The sequence below is a fragment of the Amphiprion ocellaris genome, chromosome 12 (genome assembly GCF_022539595.1).
Source record: "Amphiprion ocellaris isolate individual 3 ecotype Okinawa chromosome 12, ASM2253959v1, whole genome shotgun sequence".
NCBI lineage: Eukaryota > Metazoa > Chordata > Actinopteri > Pomacentridae > Amphiprion > Amphiprion ocellaris.
In genome coordinates this window covers 32,388,721-32,409,154 of record NC_072777.1, presented here as the reverse complement: position 1 = coordinate 32,409,154, position 20,434 = coordinate 32,388,721, and the positions used below count along the sequence as shown (strand labels likewise).

The 20,434-nt window shown below is 43.3% G+C and overlaps 1 protein-coding gene across 4 annotated transcripts in view; it reads right to left on the bottom strand.

The window, feature by feature from the left end:
* runx2b (RUNX family transcription factor 2b) overlaps positions 1–20,434 on the bottom strand; it is a 45,478-nt gene that overhangs the window by 8,694 nt on the left and 16,350 nt on the right. For 3 of the 4 annotated variants that reach the window (XM_035951612.2, XM_035951611.2, XM_023277723.3), the window contains exons 3-6: positions 18,375–18,637; positions 16,877–17,033; positions 15,095–15,199; positions 1,981–2,148 (exon numbers count right to left, since the gene is read on the bottom strand). In XM_035951612.2, coding sequence (XP_035807505.2) covers positions 1,981–2,148; positions 15,095–15,199; positions 16,877–17,033; positions 18,375–18,637 — 693 coding nt within the window. Of the gene's footprint in view, positions 1–1,980; positions 2,149–15,094; positions 15,200–16,876; positions 17,034–18,374; positions 18,638–19,770; positions 20,084–20,434 lie in introns of those variants that run through there. The other variant, XM_023277726.3, reaches the window with a different exon arrangement.

Sequence of the window (20,434 nt, the reverse complement as noted above, 5' to 3'; positions counted from 1 at the left end):
CGGGTGACGGACGTCCACAGACGATCAGGTGGCAGCGTGAGAGATGCTGTTACCCTCCCAGATGGAGCCTGATAAGAGTGACGGGGTGGAGAAAGACAAGACGAGGAAGAGGCGACGCAACCGTGGGAGTTCCGTGGCTCAAACGCTGCTCCTGGCTTGGGTTGGGGTTTGATATTTCACCTTTATGTTCAGTTCGTGACTCTGCTTACTTGTTTAATCAGTTTAGAGCGTGATAAATCCAAGTGTGATGTGGATTCGTAGTGAATATGGTGCTTTTTTATGGTTGGTAAACGAAAAAAATAAATGTATCTGAATGCAAATCTGAATCGTATGTCTGGATAATCTGTTTAGAATCGGTTTTGCAGCATTACGAAGAAGATTATTCCAATATCATAACACATAATGACATATACAGCCATGAAATTCAATCTTCAAAGCCATGGATTGCATTCTATTGTGGTGCATTACGTCAGACGAAGCTCTTTGCAAATGCCAACCGGTAATTGTGGTGACTCATTTTAGATCTTTTAAATTACAATTCTGGAGTGGTTCAGTTTGACAATTTAATTTTGTAAGATGACAACACAATATGATCTTATTATTAAAAGAATACCAGCTAAATGATCAACAGAGTGTTCAGGTGAGTGCTATTATTCTTGTATGTAAGTGTTTATAATTGATTTAATTGTACTATTTTACATTTGTTAATTAGTTTTTATTTGATGTTAGCTACACTGATCTCTATATTCTAAGGAGCTGAGTGTCTTTGCTTGAATTATCAATTAATTTTAAATTTTAGAATGACTCCACCCGCCTCTAAATATTAAGAACTGGAGAGTATAATGTCATATTTGCTTTTTGTAAAACTATACTGTTCTTTTGATAACAGTTTCATTAAGAAGTTTTTCACAACACTGAAATCCAACAATGTTTCCACTGTTCTCTGAACGTCAACAGGGGAAAGAAATGTCATGTGATCTTCAGGCTAATCTTGAATTTTGTCCTTATTTTGCGATTAGTGGTTTTTCACCACAAACCTCGAATCCTTTTGCTCTTTGGAGTTAAAGATGATTAACAGTTCTAAAAACCTTCTTCCTTTTTTCTTAACCTTTAACCTCTTTGGCTCTGCAAAAAAAATGAGTTCCTCTTTGATCTTATCTGAACTACTGTATATCCTAAAATTCATTCTGAAATTCTTTAAAAATTGACAGTATTTCTATACATTTAAAAGGTTTGTCTCTTTATTTTGCTCATATGTTTTTCCCATCACCCTTTCTGTCTTTGTTTATGGGCTGAAAATGATTTGGTAGCTGCTCCCTAAAGATTAAAAACCTGCTCTAGTACAACTTTAAGAATTTTGGAGGTATGATTTCAGTTCACTGGCCATCACGTAGCCGAAAAAATAAGACAATCTGACAAGTAAAGCTTAAAATGATTGATTATATAAGATTTTAGTGAGTTTTTGGTATCATTTTAAGGTGTGCATCACTACCTTCAAGAGTTGCACAGCAGAAAGGTTCTGCATTTGAGATTTCTAATAACTCACTGGGTGCTTTTCATGATGCTAACTTTTGCTTCCTTGCATCGTCTCTCCTCCCAACCTGGACGATCTTCCACTTACTTAGAACGCAGCTCGAGGAAACCAGGAGAGGAGCTCAGAGCGAGGAAACACAGGTGGATCCTACAAAGCAGGTTTCATCAAGTGACACGATGCATTTATTAGCTGTCGGTTTGATCTGACAGCTGATAGAGCTGTGCAGCACACCTTAAACGCCTGATGCAGTGGAACCAAGGAATTGTCATTTGACAGCTTTAGCATGCCCAAAGGAAGCATAGAAACACATTAGCATAATGAACAGCTCCTCATATCATCCCAGAGGTCCAAACCCGCCTGTGAGCTAGCAGGGACTCTACACTTTCATCAGTGGTGCTTCTCCATCACCTCCATCATGGGTTGAAGCTGCCTCTATAGGAGCTCACCTGTTATCTGTGTCTGTCCCTGCGGGTTGAAGGAGTTTGCCGCCGTGTTGAGAGTCGGTCGGGGAGCCTGAGTGGGAACCGTGACTCTCACCCTCATCCTCTCCAGCTCGCTGAGGCGGTCCGAGAACAGGCCGGTTTTGGGAGGATCCTCGAGCTTTTGGCGATGCCCTGCGGGACAACAATGAAAACACAACTTTATTCAACCACTACTGCTCTGGCGTTGCATGCAAACCATATTTTCATCATGGTAACATCAAACACACTGTGTGGATGTTTGCTGTTCTCTTGGCATGCAGTTTGCCAGTTAGTCTGTGTGATGCACGACGCGGTGACTCAGTTCTTCTGTCCAACTTGGTAAACAGTTTGAGCTCCAAAACAAAGACGAGGCTTTCGGGAAAGGGATCCTATATCCTGCTAATTAACTTATTAGGCAAATATCTCCTCACACCTTGCACAAGAGAAAAAGAAAGATAAGATGTATTCAGGAGGGAGTGAGAGGCTGCATGTATGTTGAGTTTTAACCTGAGGCTTCTTTGTCAGGTAAACAGCAGCTCTCACGTCATTCCTCTACTATCCCCACAGGAGTCTATGCCAAATATGTTATGCCCACTTTTGTTTTCTTTCCTACATTCCTTTGCTGATAATTTTACACCCTTTATATCCCTGATTCTATTCTCATCGCTCTCTCAGGCTGGTAACTCTACACTCCTGCCATCTAAGAATGCATGCAAACACAAACACAAACACAAACACAAACACAAACACAAACACAAACACAAACACAAGACAATGTGTCAGTCTGAGCCCGTCCCGGCAGCCTGATCAGCCCCATAGAGGGAACCAAATCAAAACCTTCCCAAAGGCCCCAGGTGGAGGCTATAGTTTAGCAAAGGTGGGGTAGAAATATAGGCCTGTGCACACACAGTTCTTTTCAACACTGACACAGGACTGTGTCGGTGCGTCTGTCTGGTCTTGCACTAGTTCCCCTGTAAAGGCGGTAAAGTAAATATCAAACAGAGGAGAGTAGAAACTCCTGCTGTGCTTGGCAGCGCTCCAGCTGGCTCAGGCAGAAATAGCGAGCTACTTCAGAATCCTGCCCAACCTGCTTGCTGCCTGGGCTGGGAACAAAGGCCCGGCACAACACCTACAACACTGGGTGTCGAGAGGACGAGAGAAAGAAAAGAGGGAACAAAAAAGAAATCTTTAAAAAGGATCATCATCTGAAAGCATCATTATAAAGATCAAAGACAGTCTCCCAGCGTAACCTGTGTATTAACTACATCCCCGCTGAGGAACTCTGTTGCATGTCATGCCCAGTTTTCTGTCTCTCTGCAAATAAATGCAACACGACAAAGAGAAAATTCTTCATAAACCGCTCATAACAGCTTAAAATGCCTCCACAGCTGCAACAAAACATTATTTCTGCATGCTTTTGCAAACCATCTGACTTCTCACAACAAATTCATTTACTCCGGGCGCAACTGTTTGGAATTTTAATACCAAAACGCTGCTGCCATGAAATGAGACTCGAGAATGGCAGCAGTGAAAAAGCAGCCCGTGACAGTCAGACAGACCATGATTTTTTATTACAATGACGTTACCCGACTGGCATCATCATCCGGCTGAAAATAAACAGACAATCTCATCATCGGCTTCGTCTAGTTGCCTTTGAAACGGAGAATAATATTAGCTACTTAAAGAAACCTCAGCTTATTGAGGACTTTTCGAACATAATTCACGTCCACATTTCATTAATAACGTTTCCCCCCGTCGCTCCTTGCGGATAATTTGTGCCTCTCGTTGGCGTTCCTTGTCTCTCTCTCTGTGCGAGCTTTGCCCAGTCAATCATAGCGTTTCCACTTTCAACAGACCAAATTTCTATTCTAAAAAAGCCTCGGGACACAGTGCAGGCTTTGTGCAGGCTGTCTCCTAGTGATGGGAATAAATAGCAATGGGAGACAGACATAAGTGAGGAGGAGGCTCATGGAGAAGAAGAGACCCCGATGACCAGTAAATTAAAAGCCCTGGATGATGCAGTCAGGCGACACAGACTGAGTGCTGAATGGTGAAATAGTTAGAGAGGATCTTGGAGGAAGATCCGCAAATACATTTTTAGATGTATATTTAAGCAGTTCAGATACTAGTAGCTTAAATTCACAACTTCAGGAACTCTCAGCTTCCATCCTGAGCCACCGTATTGTCAAAAAAGAAAAAAAAAATCTATGTATACAAACCAGTTTAAAGTGTTTTTTCTCGTATAGGAATGCAGCAAGTCAACCACCACATTAAGGTCCAATTTACACTCCAAACAGCCAGACCTCAAGTCCATTAGTTTAGCAGGGCCTGACAGTAAATACAGTTTTTCATGAGTTAATTACACCTTTTAGAGGACAACTGTTGCCAAACACAAGACGTCTCAGCTGTTTTATCGGAACCCTAGCAGGGCGGAGGAATGAGCCGGGGGTATTTAAAGGAGCGGGAAAGGCGGATGATTTCACTGCCGTAGGGAAAGTCCCTGAGATTCCCATCATCCCTGTGAAAACAGCGGAGATTTTCGATAGCGCCTGCCACTTCCCTGCCCTGCCAGCGGCCGGAAACATGGACAGATTCAGACCAGATGTGAGCAACTTGCACTGAAACACACGAAAAAATAAAAAGGACGTATGGAAACACGCTCCTGCACAGACAACCATGCATGCTACACCCCCACACGCACACACTAAAATAAGATTAATAATGATTAGATAACACCTCTATAGATAGTATCTCCAATCACACAGTTGCACACTGATCCTACAATAGTATTATTTCAGCCGTCCCAGAGACATAAGTCTGGATTCAGCTCACCCCTGCTGATCTGATAACAGTTAGTAAGAGCAAGTAGGCAAACAGAATATAAGTCCTCTGTAATTAATGGCAGCATTAGATTGAATCTGAGCTCTGAGCACCGAGATCTCAGGCGAACGCTTCCCTCATATGTCCCGGCTGAAAATATCCCACAAATACCCTATAGTTCTCAGAGCGAGGGAATGATTTGTGTCGGGATTTCACATGACAAGGGTATCAATGTACTTTTTAAATTCTTAAGTGGCTCCAAAATGTTATGAATAGTGAATGAATTTTCCTGATATATGCTTATTCGCTTTCTTTCCAAGAGTCAGACGGGAAGATTTATACCTCGCTCATGTCTGCACGGCAAAAATTAACATACTAACTACAAGGCTGCAGCCAGCAGTCGGCTGGATAAGCTTAGCAAAGACGAGAAACGGGGGAGGGGGGGCAGCTTCTAGTCTGTCTAAAATTCAGATTTTGTACAGTATGCGGGGTTAGCACTGTCGCCTCACTGCAAGAAGGTTCAGGGAGTTTGTATGTGTGCCTCTGGATGCTCTGGACATGCCTGCTAGCTAACTAGTGGTTCTAAATTGGCCATAAGCATGACTGTGAATGTGAAAGACTGTGGCTGCTTTCCAAATTGCATACAGTTTTTCACTTTAAATACTGTTTACAGCTGCCCTCGCGAACTATGTACAGTTTCATCCATTATGCAGCCAAAACCTATAACTTCATCACAATATTGTGCTTTGAATGTCGACTGTTGTGTGAAATATATTGATTCATGACACAGTGAGGCAACTATGCAGAACTGAAAGCTCAAATAGTCAGGAAAACATGCCAGCTCACAAACTGCAGAAATCAATCAAATACAGTAGGACATCCCGATATTTTTGGCAGAATACAATGCAATAAGACGCACTAAATCGTTTTCTGATGTACTAAACAACATAGAAGTATGGATATTGGAAAACACCCTGCCTCTTTGTCTTAGTCTTCACATGAACAACTATCTGAGGCAGTCTAGTTTCCCGAAAATCATGCTCCTATAAAACTAAACTGTATTCTCAATTACGGCTTGAGGAAAACGTTTTCTGCCAGATTATGTTTGTGACATATACAAAAGAGCATTTCTTATTAATTGTTGCCATGTATTTTCTATTCTACTGTAACCCTTTTTCATCCAGTCAGTCATATATTAGATAGGGGGGTAACCCAGTTAATGGAGAAGACTCAAACATGTAGTGAAAAGGTCACATTTTAACACAAACCATGATATTTTAAAATCAAATCATTAACTAAGCCTCTAAAATGTAACTACAACTGTAAAAGTGTCCACCAAAGCATGATTGTTTTCCTAAAAAGTGATTGAAATCTAAAAATAATCAAGTGAAAATGAAACTTAGGAATAATGGTGCCATTTGGGTGAGGGTTTGGTGGTTGACCGACCCCTCCATCGGCCCGGCAGCCACCTTACACTGACTTTGTGGCACTTTCAAAGTAAAGGCCTTAACTAGACAGTCACAAGTGGGAAAATGCATTTGTTTCATGACAAAATTGCAATTCCCTCAAACTGAGAAGGATGTTTAGACCTAGACAGACTTTATTAATCCCATGAGGGAAATTCTGTAAATTCTGTAATCTCTGTTTAGTTGGATAAGAAGGTCATTTTGTGGAGAGGATACAGCAGGTATATTCTAATTAATGAAAAGATGTTGAATGGAATTAAACAAACAAGCGATAAGATGTTAGTGAGTTTAGAGATGCTGGTATTTGCATGTTGTTACTACAGTACAGAACCAGGCTAGTTGTTTCCCCTGTTTCCAGTCTTTATGCTAAGCTAGGCTAATATCTCCTGTCTACAGCTTCCTTTTTATCTGAGAGAGACAAATATAAATGCATTTCCAGAGGGTTTGATCTATTCATTCTCCGTACTCGAACACATCGACAGACGCATCAGTAGGAAACTCTCCTGCCTGACTAAGGAACATGTGAGGAAAATGCGGAGCGCCAGAGAAATCCTGAATAAATGGGATAATTTATAAATTTGCTGTCACGTCATGCCCTCTAAGCCCTTCAGTCTGGTTTATGATCACCGGGTGGATGAATGTATCTTTGGGGCTTATTCAGAAACAACCCCCTCCCTCCTCCAACAGGCTCTTGGAGCCTGGGTTGAATCAGTCAGTCTGTATTTGTGTGTGTGCGTCAGTCATCTCACGGTGGAACAGTAAAGTCGATGAATGAATACACTGGGTCCATATTTCACTTTTTTATTTGGAGCCCTCACAGTGGCCGTGTTGTGTTTTTTTTGTGTTTTTTTTCTTCCTCGAGAAACAATGAATTATTTCAGGTGGCGACGCCGAAGCTGGCGGAGCGAGTCGAGCATGGGGGTCTGGTGTAAAAAAGGGAGAAGAGAAAGAGAAAAGAGAGTAAAAACAGAATTTGGAAAAGTGAAAAGGGAGAGAGGAGAGAGGAGAGAGGAGGTGTGGGAGATGAGGCAGCGAGCGAAAGGGGGAGCCAGGCAGTCGTGGAGCTCTGCCAGCCGTCTGTGTGGTCCATGAGTTCCAGCCTGGAGGAAGCTGGCCAGGCGAAGGGAAGGGCACACACACACACACACACACACACACACACACACGCACACACACACACACACACACACACACACAACAATCCCCAAAGGCAATACATTTATTGAACGCACTTTCCACACTTCATACACATTTGTGCAACATTGTGCAAAGTTTAAAGACTCTTTGGCGTGTGTGTGGTTTTTCAGGCAGCACCTCTCGGCTCGAATTAAACTGTTTTGATTCAGCTTTTTTTTGTCGCCCAACCAGATCCAGACTTTGTCTCTTTATCTCATTTTATGATTCACTTTCTGCCGCGCTCTTTATTCCTCTTTGTCTCTCCCTCCCACTGAATAATTTTGTGTTTTTACATTGCAGAGGCCTTGGCACCTCTTCAAGGAACTTCATAAGACATTCAAGTGACTGTCTGCCTCTGGAAAAGCCTGAAGAATTTCTTTTTTTCTCCTCTCTTCTTCCCCTCCTCCCTCCCTTCGTTTTTCTTTTCTTTCCTCCTGATGTTCGGGTGAGTTTTATTTGTCCGGCTCCCATTGTTAAAAGCCGCTTGAAGCGAGGCAGCAAGCAGCAGAAAGGTGAATTTTCCAAAATCCTCTTTAATCACCTGGACGCCGAACAAAAAGTTTGCTCTATTTTTGAGCGGACTGCTCGAGGCGGTTACTGACAGATAAAGGGGCTTCGTCCTTCTACATAATTCAAGGAAATTAAATGGCAGCTGACTGACATCATCTAAATATCAGTTTAATTAGAAACTGCGAGGCTTTTAGCATTTAGCACCGAGCGTAAATGGCTGTTGTATGAAACAAAGCCAAGGCCTTGGAGCAGGTAATAGTAGCCTACAAGCACATGTAAAGGCATGTGTGTGGGGGGCTGAGTGTGATGACACCGAGGCCTGTTGGTGTCATCATGACCGACGTTAATGAACACAGCTCACTTACTCATATTGTTTCCAGGCAAGCAGCGCTGGAAGTGGCAGCTTTTTAAAGGTTGTAACTCAGCAACCACTACAATAAAGGCAGTTTATAGGGGTGGGAACTCTCAGGAACTCTTACACTTCAATTTAATTGTGATTTTTCAGAGCGGGAAAATTAACCAAACACAGAAATGTCAAAAACTGCAGTTCCTCAAATGTCCACTTGAGGCTGGCTCAAAAAGCGAGTCAATCCCCGTAGAGCGCCATCTTAAAATATCCAACTTTAAAGCAGAAATAAACACGTTTACAGCCTGGTGCGAAAAACGGCTTTGGTCTCTATAGCTAACTTCCCCATTTATGACAACTGCACATCTGTTAGATTGTTACATAAATGTCCCATTTAAATTGTATTAAGGCTTAAAGTTATGCATAATTACAGGCGTAGTTTCTCTGAGTAACAGGTGGGTGCTGTTATAAGGGAGTCTATGGCCCGTATATGTTTCCACTCAAGGTCCACTTCTTTGCGCATTTTTAAATCAAGGAGCCAGAATCACAACACTGAGCTTCAAAACTACTCTTTGGGAGGCCTATGGGTGAAATCAAGAAGGCTTTATATTAGAAGTTGACCAATTATAGGCCTGACAGATTATCAGATCCAATATTCCGCAATTTTCCTTTCAAATGTATTGTTTTTTTTTTTTTAAAAAACTGATTCCCAATAAAATAAATTATTTTCAAAAAAATTGGCTACTTTGGCTTTGACCAACGGTCTTGAGCAATGTTTAACCCACAGATCTGAAAAAATCTGATTGGTTACACATCATGAGCAACAGCCTATCAACACTGAGGGATGAATGTTGAAAAGTTCTCTTCTAGTTAAACACATGTAAGACACAAACAAATAAATGTGTTGGAGTTTATGTACATATCGACCCCAAATGTCACTCATCGGTCTTCTTGATTACTAATCATCAGTATTGGTAATGGCCCTGAAAAGTCCAAATCGGCTGACCCCTGCTTTATATACAGTCCTTGTTACTGACTCAATAAAAAGCCACTATATTCTGGCTCCCACTCCGGTCCACTGTGTGCCAAACCACTGACTCCTGTCTTTTGCCCACTGAGCTGCAAATGAAACATAACTGACAGCGAAGCCAACTGGTTCTGATGAGACTCGTTGTCTGACTAATACTAAAAAATCAGAGAGTATGCAGCGTTTTTTTTTACTGGCAGGGGTCTCCAGGCTGCTCCCGTGTCCAGGTTAGTAACTCAAGGTGACAGAAGCTTCGCTGTGAGGGCTCCCAGCGTTGTGGAGAGAAATTTACTACTTCTATGTCAATGTTTAAGTCCCTCAGCATAAATTGTCATGCTCACAATTTCCAGCATCTTCTGGTGTAATTTGCTATTTTACTATATTTAGGGTTCTAACCCTGAAGGGGTAGAACCCTGTTGAGCTTGTGCCAGTATATTATTATTGTTTTCCTTCTTATGCCAAGGCTCAAATTGCCAAAAGCTGGAATGAACTAGAAATATGAAACTTGGCCCAATAACTGGAAATGATGTGCAAATGCTTCCAAAGCAACATGAGCCCAATCTGCCACATGATGGCGCTGTAATTAAGGACCAAATTGTAACTTTGGAAAGGCTAAGACGCTCACAGCGTAAGACCCTCACACCAGATTGAAATTAAAATTCTACACACAATTCCAAATCTCTCAATACCCTCTTCAAAAAGCCTCCTGGACCGTAGAAGTCCACCATGATGGATTATTTGTGGAAAACAGTAAAATGACATCTACTCTTTGGATTTTTACTGAATCAACACCAAACTTTGTATTCAGCATTGCAGGACTGAGCCATATAATTCTAGTATAAATAGACAACATCAGACAAAAAATATGACTGCCATTAACGGGAAAAAAGTCCAATCACAATAAATCTTTGTAGATTTAAAAACAGATCTATCAAAGCGTTTGGAGCCCAACCCACATGGAGCAACACAAATGCCACACAAGTTTATCTGCAAATGTGGAGGAAAGAACTTGATTTGAGGACAAGTATTAACCCAAATCTGAAGCACCACGTTGACTAGTCCATGCAGGGGAATTCTATTCACTATTGTCTGATAAGCAATTAGCCTGAGGCAATAAAATGAAGGCATCATATACCAGTGACGGATACTCCATAAATAGAAATCAGAAAATAGAATGTTGAATAGTTTCACTTAAATACATCAGTTGCAAACCGCCATGAAAGCACATGACAAAAACGCCAAGTTCAGTGAACAAACCCCAAGCATCTCCCTCTTTAGTTAAACAGCATTCATTTCCCTGTATTTTTATATTTTCATTGCTGTGTTAACATTCAAATGATCCTCTGTGGAACTTGATAAATAGAATAAAGTGGTTTAAATAAAAAGTGAAGTGTTTTCTGCTGGGCTTTGTTAGGAATAGGTCCTAGAAAAGTAATCAATAATTATCATTATCCACCGAAAACTTGCTAAAATTTCTACACTTTTTCGTGTTCTTGCTGCACATGGTGATTTAGTTTGGCTTTGTCAAACCTAAAACTTGCTCGTGGCTGCTCATGGCTTTAATTTTGGCCACTTTAAATGCTTCCTCGTCTTGAGCCCAAAAAGGTTCAAACCTGCAAATTGCCACTTGCAACTGTATTTTCCTTTTTGTGATTATATTTCTGGTTTTTACGCTATATTTTGACACATATTCTTGCCTTAATCTGAGCTCCGTGAAGCTATTTGTAACTGCAAATAAAGCTGCCACTACACTGAAAACACAGAGAAGCTCCATATGTAAGTATCATGTGTGTGTCTGAGTCCATGTGTGTGTCGCAAGAGTTTGGCTTGGCAGACAGGTCTCCCGAACCACTAATATTGTCTGCAGGCTTGTAAGTAACCGGGGCCTCTTCACCAGACTTGTTAACACCCTGACCAAAACCGAACCAAAACACGACCCCGTCCCCGAGCCCAGAACCCCCCAAGAACCCGACGACTTCAAACGCCAGCGAGCGGAGACGGGGTCTGACCACTAACCTCCACCACCGACACACAACACACACACTTCTCAGTAATGCGGAATAACCACTGCAATATGCCCCAGTGAGACCCAGTGTGTGACGCCACAATGGTTTTTGTCACCTTCCATGTTTGTCTGTCATCAATTAACTCTAATGAGAACAGTGGGTTTGGACAGAAAGCCTTGTATATTGTGTTATTACGCCTCAGCTATTATCGCTCAGGAAGTTTGTCTCAGTCGGCCACCGTCAGGAGCAGCTGAAAGGAGACAGAGCCACCTATAAAAGCATATTGGTTTAAACAGCCACTCCCTGTCTATTAGCTCAAAATGACGTTTAATGAGGCCTATTAGCTCTGCTCCAAATCAGCACTGTGGCTACGCTAGACTAATGACACCAATAACACACACTCTCCTTGCAAAACATGTCATGTGGGCGCACACATGCAGACACACACATTTCCAAATCATATCTGCATCAGCAAACAGACATGCATGAACACACACACACTCTATGGAGTTGCTGGTGCAGTGGCAAACCACAGGGTAACCAAGAGCTGTCAAGCGATTAAGCACAATGCGAGCCGCAGAAACCGAGTTAGCCTCCCGCTAATAACACAGTGGCCAGAGGGACCTGACTAACCACTTTCCAAACCCCGCACACACACATACACACTGTAAAAACCTCAGAGGGAAATCATACCGCAGATCTTTAAACTGGGCCCCCACCGATATTCGTCACTCTGACCACGCAATTAATTAACCGGGGCTTCAGCTCTGCAGTTCAGAGATACGAGGCCCAGTCGTTCGCTGGGTGGTCCTGCTTTATTCTGATATTAGACGAGGAGCCGCTGGGGAAATGACATCCCTCAGGAAGACTCATATGGCTACCATAAGACTCATCAAACACAAAATATCCTTCCTGAAAGAGAGAGAGAAAGAGAGACCCACCACCACCAGCACCACCACCAGCACTTTAACAAGGAGAAAAATCGCCAATACAACTGTAGAAGGTGTTAAAAAATAATCAGCACAGAGAATGTTCTTATTGGCCTTATTGTCAGCTTCTTTCTCCAGGAACAACACAGCAGCGTTTTTACCGTAGAGAGCCACAGAGTGCCAGTGTGTGTCAACGTTAAAACGGCCTACTGTTCCCCTCTGCCCTCCCTGCAGGGGCCCGGTGCACGGCAGGCCTCCTAATTACCCACTCGTTTAACACAAAATAGAGCTGTAATGGCCGACAAAGCCCCCCATGTCTCAATGAAGCGTTCACACAGATAGAATCGCAGCCCTGGAGACAGCCGGTGCTCTCAGCTCCGAGTCTCTGTGCCTAAAAACCCTGGAGGAGGGGTGGCCCGGCGGAGAGGGCACATGTGTGTTTTGCCACCCTTCGACCTCGGCTTAATGACCCCTGAGAGGGAGACGTGTTCTGGCTGTAGTTTCTGGGTAAATTATACCACCACTGTAATTCTGACCACTTAACAGCAAAGGAAAGAGGTTCAGGGGTTATGTAGGATGACATAGTCTTTATTGCTTAAATTACTATCCTGAGACTGAGGTGCAAACTTTGACTTTTTCTAGAGGCACAAATTGAGCCAAAAGAAAGGAAAAACAACATGTAAAGTCGTCTTATTGCACCAGAATCTCCTCACCTGATGTCAGGTAGAGTCGGGTTTGTCTGTCTTGGTGGCTCAGGCTGTCCTGTGAGGAATTCTGGACGCAAATCCGACACAGCAAACTTTTGTTAAGACCAAATTGAGCTTTTCTAAACAATCTCGGTTCCGGCTCCCATCTGCTCGCCACCAAATAACAGGACTTGTTTGAAAGTCATCTGACAGGGGACAGCAGATGCACAGGAAATGCTTTTGATCAAACAAGATGGCTCGAGAGTGAGAACGGATGGCGGTGGGGGGAAAAAGAAAAAAAAAGAGAAAAAGTGGGTGTGATTGCGAGTACATGTGCGTTTGAAGGAAAGCATATGCCTTTGTTTTCAAGGGGCGCATGCTGATGAGCGCCGAATGTCGAGGCAATTTTTTGGCACCACAGGCAGGTTTTCCTACAACCGAGAGTGATGGTGGTACTAATCCTACTGTCTCCCGGCTCCTCGGCGTCTCCTGCGTGTCCTGGTGCCATATGTGACAGGGCAGGCTGGCGGGTGGGTGGGTTGTTTGTGATGTGATATTGTTCATTGAGACGCCACGAGATGAGAATATGTTTTTTTTATGAATAGGGAGGAGGGTTGTGGAAACAGCTGCATGCCAGACCAGTTGGCACTGATGGCTATAGTAAAGTTTTTTTTTCCTCCTCAGTTGTTTTTATATGGCCCATTAAAATGAGCTGATGCTAGCACTCTGCTACCCAGTGTACCCTCGCAGGAATACTCTGCCTCACATATTATTCCTCGTCTTTCTCTCAAACCATCACTAGACGGATCAAGCTGTTTCTTCTCACAAGTTTTCTTTAATTAAAAGCCGGTTGATTTGCTAATTAACACAATTTAGGGCTTTTTCAATAACCTTTTATTGTTAATTTCAAACGCCTGGCTGCCATTGGCTGGCTGCACAGAAAGTCACGCCCACAACTTATTTAAAGGGCCACTCCGCCACATTTGCACATCAAACCACATTGTGGTTGTGGTTAGTAAATAACCCTGATAATATCATCAGAAATCTGTTCTAAAATCTGGTCCTACATCACAAACTGGAGTTTCAGGGTTGAGTCTGCAGTGGTGCATTATGGGAAATGTAGTATTCACTATTTTTGGAGCTTGATGCAGCTTAGGGGCTAAAAATATAAGATATTTGGTGCTTTGCAGCTTCTGCTCTGTCTCTTGTGGCTCCATGATATTTAATATATACAATACTAAATCGTTGGTGTACCCCTTTGATTGCAAATCAACCCCATAAACCCCAAGCAGCTGGGTATTTTTTGCTGACCGTGACTCATTTTTGACTGCAACATAAAGTCCTGCACCTTTGTGGTAACGGCACAACCGTGGCTAGAAGTAGAAAGAGCTCAAACATCTCTTCTGTGCAGCTTGACACAAACCTTATCATGCCATAAATCAGAACAAAGCATCAGAAGTATCATTTCATTTCTCTGATTATTCATGTTCCAAAAATGAAAAAAAAAAAAAATCTAGCATCAATATGTACAACATTTTCCACAGATGTAACCAATCCTGGAAAGCTGGAAATGCTATAGATGTTTAGATATTTACATACTACTACAAACTTTCGGTCTACCCCGCACCTCGACTCTATTAGGCTGTTTCACCATGCTGAATGTATCTTCTAACAATTTGCTCCTCTGTATACCATTCTTGAGCCATGCTACATTTCTTTTATTGCTCAAGTATGTGTTGATATCGTCTAAACCTGTCTAATTTATTTCCATACCCGTTTCCTCTCTGCACTGCCTGCAGTTCAGCTGAATAGTTTTGGCTTGGCCACAAGTTGCAGCATTGTGAATCTGGACACATCAATTTATTTTTTGCAAATAAAAAAGTTCTGATGAAATATCATGACTTTACGCAAAGATCTTTGTAATTTTTAGTGATGATGGCCAATGAAAAGAGCTGACTTTTTCTATTTTTACAGCTGCTACATCTACTTTGGGGATTTTTTTTAAAAAGACAGCATGTCTTTCACACCTACTGGCAAGGTTTGGTGTTCGGAGTGTGAAAAGAAGAATGATGCCGTTTGCTGTGTGCTAAGCATAGAGCATGCTGTACTGCGTGTGCGTGCGTTGGTACTCACTCCTGGGCTCACGCGGTCCGTCCACGGTGACCTTTATGGCTCGGTGGTAAGTGGCCACTTGTGGTGGGTTGGTGAATACTGTGATTGTCAGTGTGAAGCTCTTGCCTGTGGTGACATCAAACAACATCAAATGACATACCATCCGTGGAGACAATGACTGGTATTCATCTGTAAACCATCCCCAAGTCACAAGTGTGGTTGTGATCACATAATACAGAATACAAACTAGGGGGGGAAATCGACTTTAAGAGGATTAGTGACACACAACATTGGCTGTTTGAGAGGATCTATTTAGATTTTTTGGCAGCGCCTAAATGGAAGACTGACTGCAGGAGCCAGCATCTTGTTATCCAGAATTTCTAATGCAGCATGAGGGGGCGAGAGGCATTTTAATAGTCACTTCCTTTCTCGATAATCCCCGGCAGTTGCTGCCTCAGGGTTGAGTGTTTGTCTGTGCAAGTGTGCACGTTCTTATGTGCATGCACAAGGAATGTTCTGAATCAGAGCGCAACAGCCAAGTCAGCAGCAACACTAACGTCTGAGGTATGCAGACGCGTCATGTCGCCATGGCTACGTACAGGAAACAGGAAGAAAAGGGGGCAGCGACTCATCTGAGCAGCTGTCCTGTTCAGCCATTCACCGGTGCGTGTCCTCCCTTCTTCCGCTGCAGCTCACTATAAACAGGCTTTTCAAAGGGGGCGATAAGACGGAAGATATCAGGGCGCAGATGCAACAGGTGTTCCACATACCTGATCTGAGGTGCATGTGGGTGAAGCAGAGCCGCTATCCTGCTTCCCTGCTGCCATCTAATCCGTGCTTACCGTCGAGGGAAGCCTGTACAACACTATCAATCCTAATGACGCTATCAGCAGTGTCTGATTCCTCATTAAATTAGCCGTCCGATGCATGCATGCCACTATCAAACTGTTTCATCCCTGCACCCATCAATCCTCGTCCATCTCTGCTGGCTCCGTCCACCTCTGTGTGCATGACTTTTAGCTATCTAACATCCTATCAGTTCGCTCTGCTTGTACTTATCTGTCACTGCGGGGTATTCATTTCAGACACCTCGTAGTCTGATCCACCCTGGCTCCTATGTCACTTCCGTTTACCGGATTCCGTGTCACAATGCGAGGTCTCTGTGGCAACCGGTGCCTACCTCACCCCTTCATCCCTCCCTCGCCTTCCTCGGCTTCTTCTGCTTTCTGACAACGGAGCAGGAAACTGAGAAGTCACTGCTGACAGCATTTACCACACTCAACTTATTGTAAAAAATGGGAAAATAGTTCCAGAGGGTGAGCGAGGGCACGTCGTCAAACCGTAAATAAGATGATTTAGTATCACGACGGCAAATGACACAAGGAGTTGCGCTGGTGATGCCAAACATTCAGGGAATGCCATTTGACTCAGTAGTATCTGCATTTTTAGCGTGACAGCCTGAAGATATGTGCGCAGAGCGATGAGCCGTGGGGCTGCAGCACCACCCAACATGTTTATGAGCCTGAGCTGAGCAGGGTCACGTCAGGTGAATGGTACGGGAAAGGTGAAAAAAAAAAAGGCAGCTGAGGTCCAAAGATCTGTGTGTCATCTGGTTTTAAAAGATTTAAAACATATTAAAGAGCTTCACATTTGACCAAAGTGAGGGGAAGCAGCCACTCAGACTTTAGGGGAGATGGGCGGTGGGGTTTAGAGTGATCATTATGTGGTTGCCATGTTGGGAATGTGGCCACTAATCCACACCACTGAAGCTAATAGCTCCCACAGAGAGCTCCGAGGCCTCACCTCTGCCACTGCGGCCCACGAAGCGAAGGTCGTTGAATCGTGCTACTTGGTTCTTCATCACACCTGAGGCGTTCCGCAGCTCGGCCGAGTAGTTCTCGTCGTTACCCGCCATTACCGTGACAACCGTCCCGTCAGGTATGTCTCCCAGGGCGACCACCTGTCAGAGGTCAAAGGGCGGAAATTCAAGAGGTGTTTTAAAGGGATGCAAAATTTTGACTCCCTTGTCCCTTTGTGTAATTAGAACCACAGTCTGCTCCCCTCGGCTTCTCAAAAAGGTTCAAAACTCTCTGTTGCAGCTCACCACACTCATGGTCTTAAATCATGCCATCCTCCTCCAAATTATCTTGATAAATGGATTTAATTTTATCCCTCCGAAGCGGTTTGATATATCATGATAAATACGATTACGTGACTCATCTGAAATGCTGTGTCTTCGAACAAAAGGCGCCGAGGCCTCCTCGTGTTATCATTTAGATTCTTGGATGCAGATAAAAGAGGATGAGCAGGCCTACAGAGCTGCAGTAATTACAGAGCCGTAGAGCTAAGAATGGCTAAATAACACTTATATTTTATAAAGTGTCACATTTGATTTGGAGCCAGAACTACAGCTACAAATTTCCCACTTTGGAGCGTCTTTGATGCATCCTTTAAATAATGTCTGTCGAGTAATTAATAGGGCCTTTCCCGTGGAATATCGTGGGAACAACAAAAAAAAAAAAACATGTCGAGGTTTCAAAAGCAGCTACAGAAGTCAGAAATATGGGAAACGTTACTCTGTGGTGCATTTTTTTTAAAAAAGGTTTTCTGTGCATTTTAGCAAATGACAAGCTCAGTGAAAGTCAACAAGTAAACACTTATTACAAACCTTTCGCACAACCACCACAACAACTTTTACAACAAAGCAAAATCTGAGTGTAAAATATGAATATAATATACTGTAGAATTTGTTAAATCATTTTCACATTTTACAGGTAAAATAAGAATTCACCACCTTCAATATGATGCTTCTTAATTTCATGGATGGAGGTACGTTTTAAATGACCTCATATAATTAACCACATTTTCTGTATTTTTGAAATAAATAACATTTTGTTGTATTTAACAGAAAATGTAGAAAGAAAAACACGTGATTCCTTCCTTTTTTAACATGTTGACATATTCAAACTACCCTTTAAACAGAAAGTGGACACATTTTCTTAAATTTTTTAAAAAGGTTGCCCCTGTAATTTGTTTGTATTTTTAGATTAATAGCCTTATTATTAGCATGCACGTTAATAATAATTTGTCAGAAATTCAAATGAGTTCAGATAATAAAAAGTCAAGTTGGACACGAAGGAAGAAAAAAATCTTAAAATTCACATTTAACAGCCTAAAAACAAACTACTTTCAGCTTGTTTCTTTCTTTGAAATCAATGTTTGGCTTCATGTAGTGTCTGTTTTCCTTCCAGCAGCTCATCCACCGTTTAATTTAGCTGATCTTCTCTGCGTCGGGACTCACCTTAAAAGCGACAGGCAGCGTCTTGTTGCACCGCCAGTGGGAGGGAAGGACCGAGCACAGAAAGTTGGGGCTGTCGGTCCGAACCAGCTCGGCCGGGTGGTCGGCGATGATCTCGGCCATGCTGCGGTTTTCGTGGGGACGCAGTCTTGGCACCGCCGCCGCTGCTTCCGGCTGCCCGGTTGGAGAGCTCACATCGTTCATCTTCCCTGGGACCGGCTGGAGGCTACTGGACGGCGGACTGAACCTCCGACTGGCGCTGGGATCTACGGGAATTCGCATCACAACACCGTGGATTATCAGAAAAAAAGGCACCAAATGCTCTCCAGCTCCTCTCCTCTCTTTCTGTCTGACTTTCTGTCTGTCTTTCTGTCTCTCGCACGCTCAGGGAGAAACTCGGAGAGTGCGCCGCTGCTCGCTGAACCTCAGCGCGCCTGCCAATGGAAAATGGGACTTGGTGAGCGCACACCGCGTTTCAAAAACCTTCTCCACTACAAACTTTAGTGGTCGCCTTCAAACGACATGAAATAGACTTCTCCGGCAAGAAAAACAACCCTTGAAAACTCGATGATGTTTTAAATGACAAGCTCTGTTTTTTCTGTTCAAACTTCTCGGGGGAAGAGTCCATGTGCCATAACGCAGGCGTAGTTGCTCATGTGCGAATATAAATAACATCAAATAAATGTCCGAGCGCGTAACAGAGGCTATACAACTACAGAAAAGCAGGTCTGAAATGGAACAGTCGACCCAGATGCTCAAAAAAAAAGTTTTTGTCTGTCTTCCTTTAGTGAGAAGTCAAAAGCGCTGCTCCAGGTGCGTCATTGAAGTCTTTGTGCCAAACTGAAAAGGCTCTCTGGAAGCCCGCAGGCTATGTACACACACAAAAAGTTTTCAAAGTCAAAGGAATAAGCTTTAACAATACTTAACAGGGCGATTTATAATCCCACGACGCCTGCAAATTGTGCGTATTTTGGTGGAAAGTCTTCCGGCCGAGACGCAGGTTTTTGTATAGGGTTAAAAAAAAGGTTGATGAAGTCGGGAAGAAGAAAAAAAAGGAAAATCATCGCCGGTGAGATGAAGGGAGGCGGAAAAACGAATCCCGTTTTTGTAGCCGTAAATGTGGTTAGTGTTTGGAGGCCGGGGTTTCCCGTGCTCAGGCTTTTTGTGGTTTATATAGCTCGGGCGCCCAGCAATTATTGCGCTGATGCGACTCCAACACGTGGTGTCTGGAGTCAGATCCATTCCCTCCGCCATAATCTATCACGCCTATATAGAGTGCCGGACAGCTCCCCGTGTAACGTCTATACCTTCACGAAACACACAAGAGGCTACACACCTCACGCCTTTTCTCTCCCCGTCGTTATTCACACTTTCACGCACAGCACCCCGCCGTACATACCGACATGTTACCGCTCCCCGGTTCCGTCCGCACGCTCCTAACTATGGAGGTGGTCATTTCCAGTCACCGGTCCATCACACCGTGTTGTGTTGCTGCTGCGTCCCGACAATGTTGCGGCTCACGGCAGCGTCCACGGAGCCCAGCCTCGGGTGTAGCAGTGAGTAACGCTGCCACAAGGTAGGAGGGAGTGAGTCACCGGAGAGCGGTGAGTCAGGTACAAGGCGCAGGAGTAGAGTTTCACTCGGGCGCAGGGGAGAGCTGTTGTGCAGGTGTGCAGGTGTACAGGTATTCTACTTTACACGGGCTTTAATTTATGTTCACCCACCCATGTGGCCGTCTCCTGATCCGAGGCGCTCATAGTAAAGTCGTTCATATAAAAATCCAACTTCGCCAGTTTTTTTTTTTTTTTTTTGTGCCTCATGATACCTGTAAAATTTACTACATGGCTGTTTCATTGCATGTAAATTAAACCATATGCAAACAGCAACGAGGGATGGATCAGTTCGACTGTGCGTAATTACGCACGACTTGCCAATAATTTATTTTCTCATATTTTAAAATGACAATGGTAAACTAAGCATAAATATGAGACACGGTACTTGCATTTTACTTGAATATTTCAATTTAATGCAACTTTTTACTGCTTGTACACATTTCAGAGGAA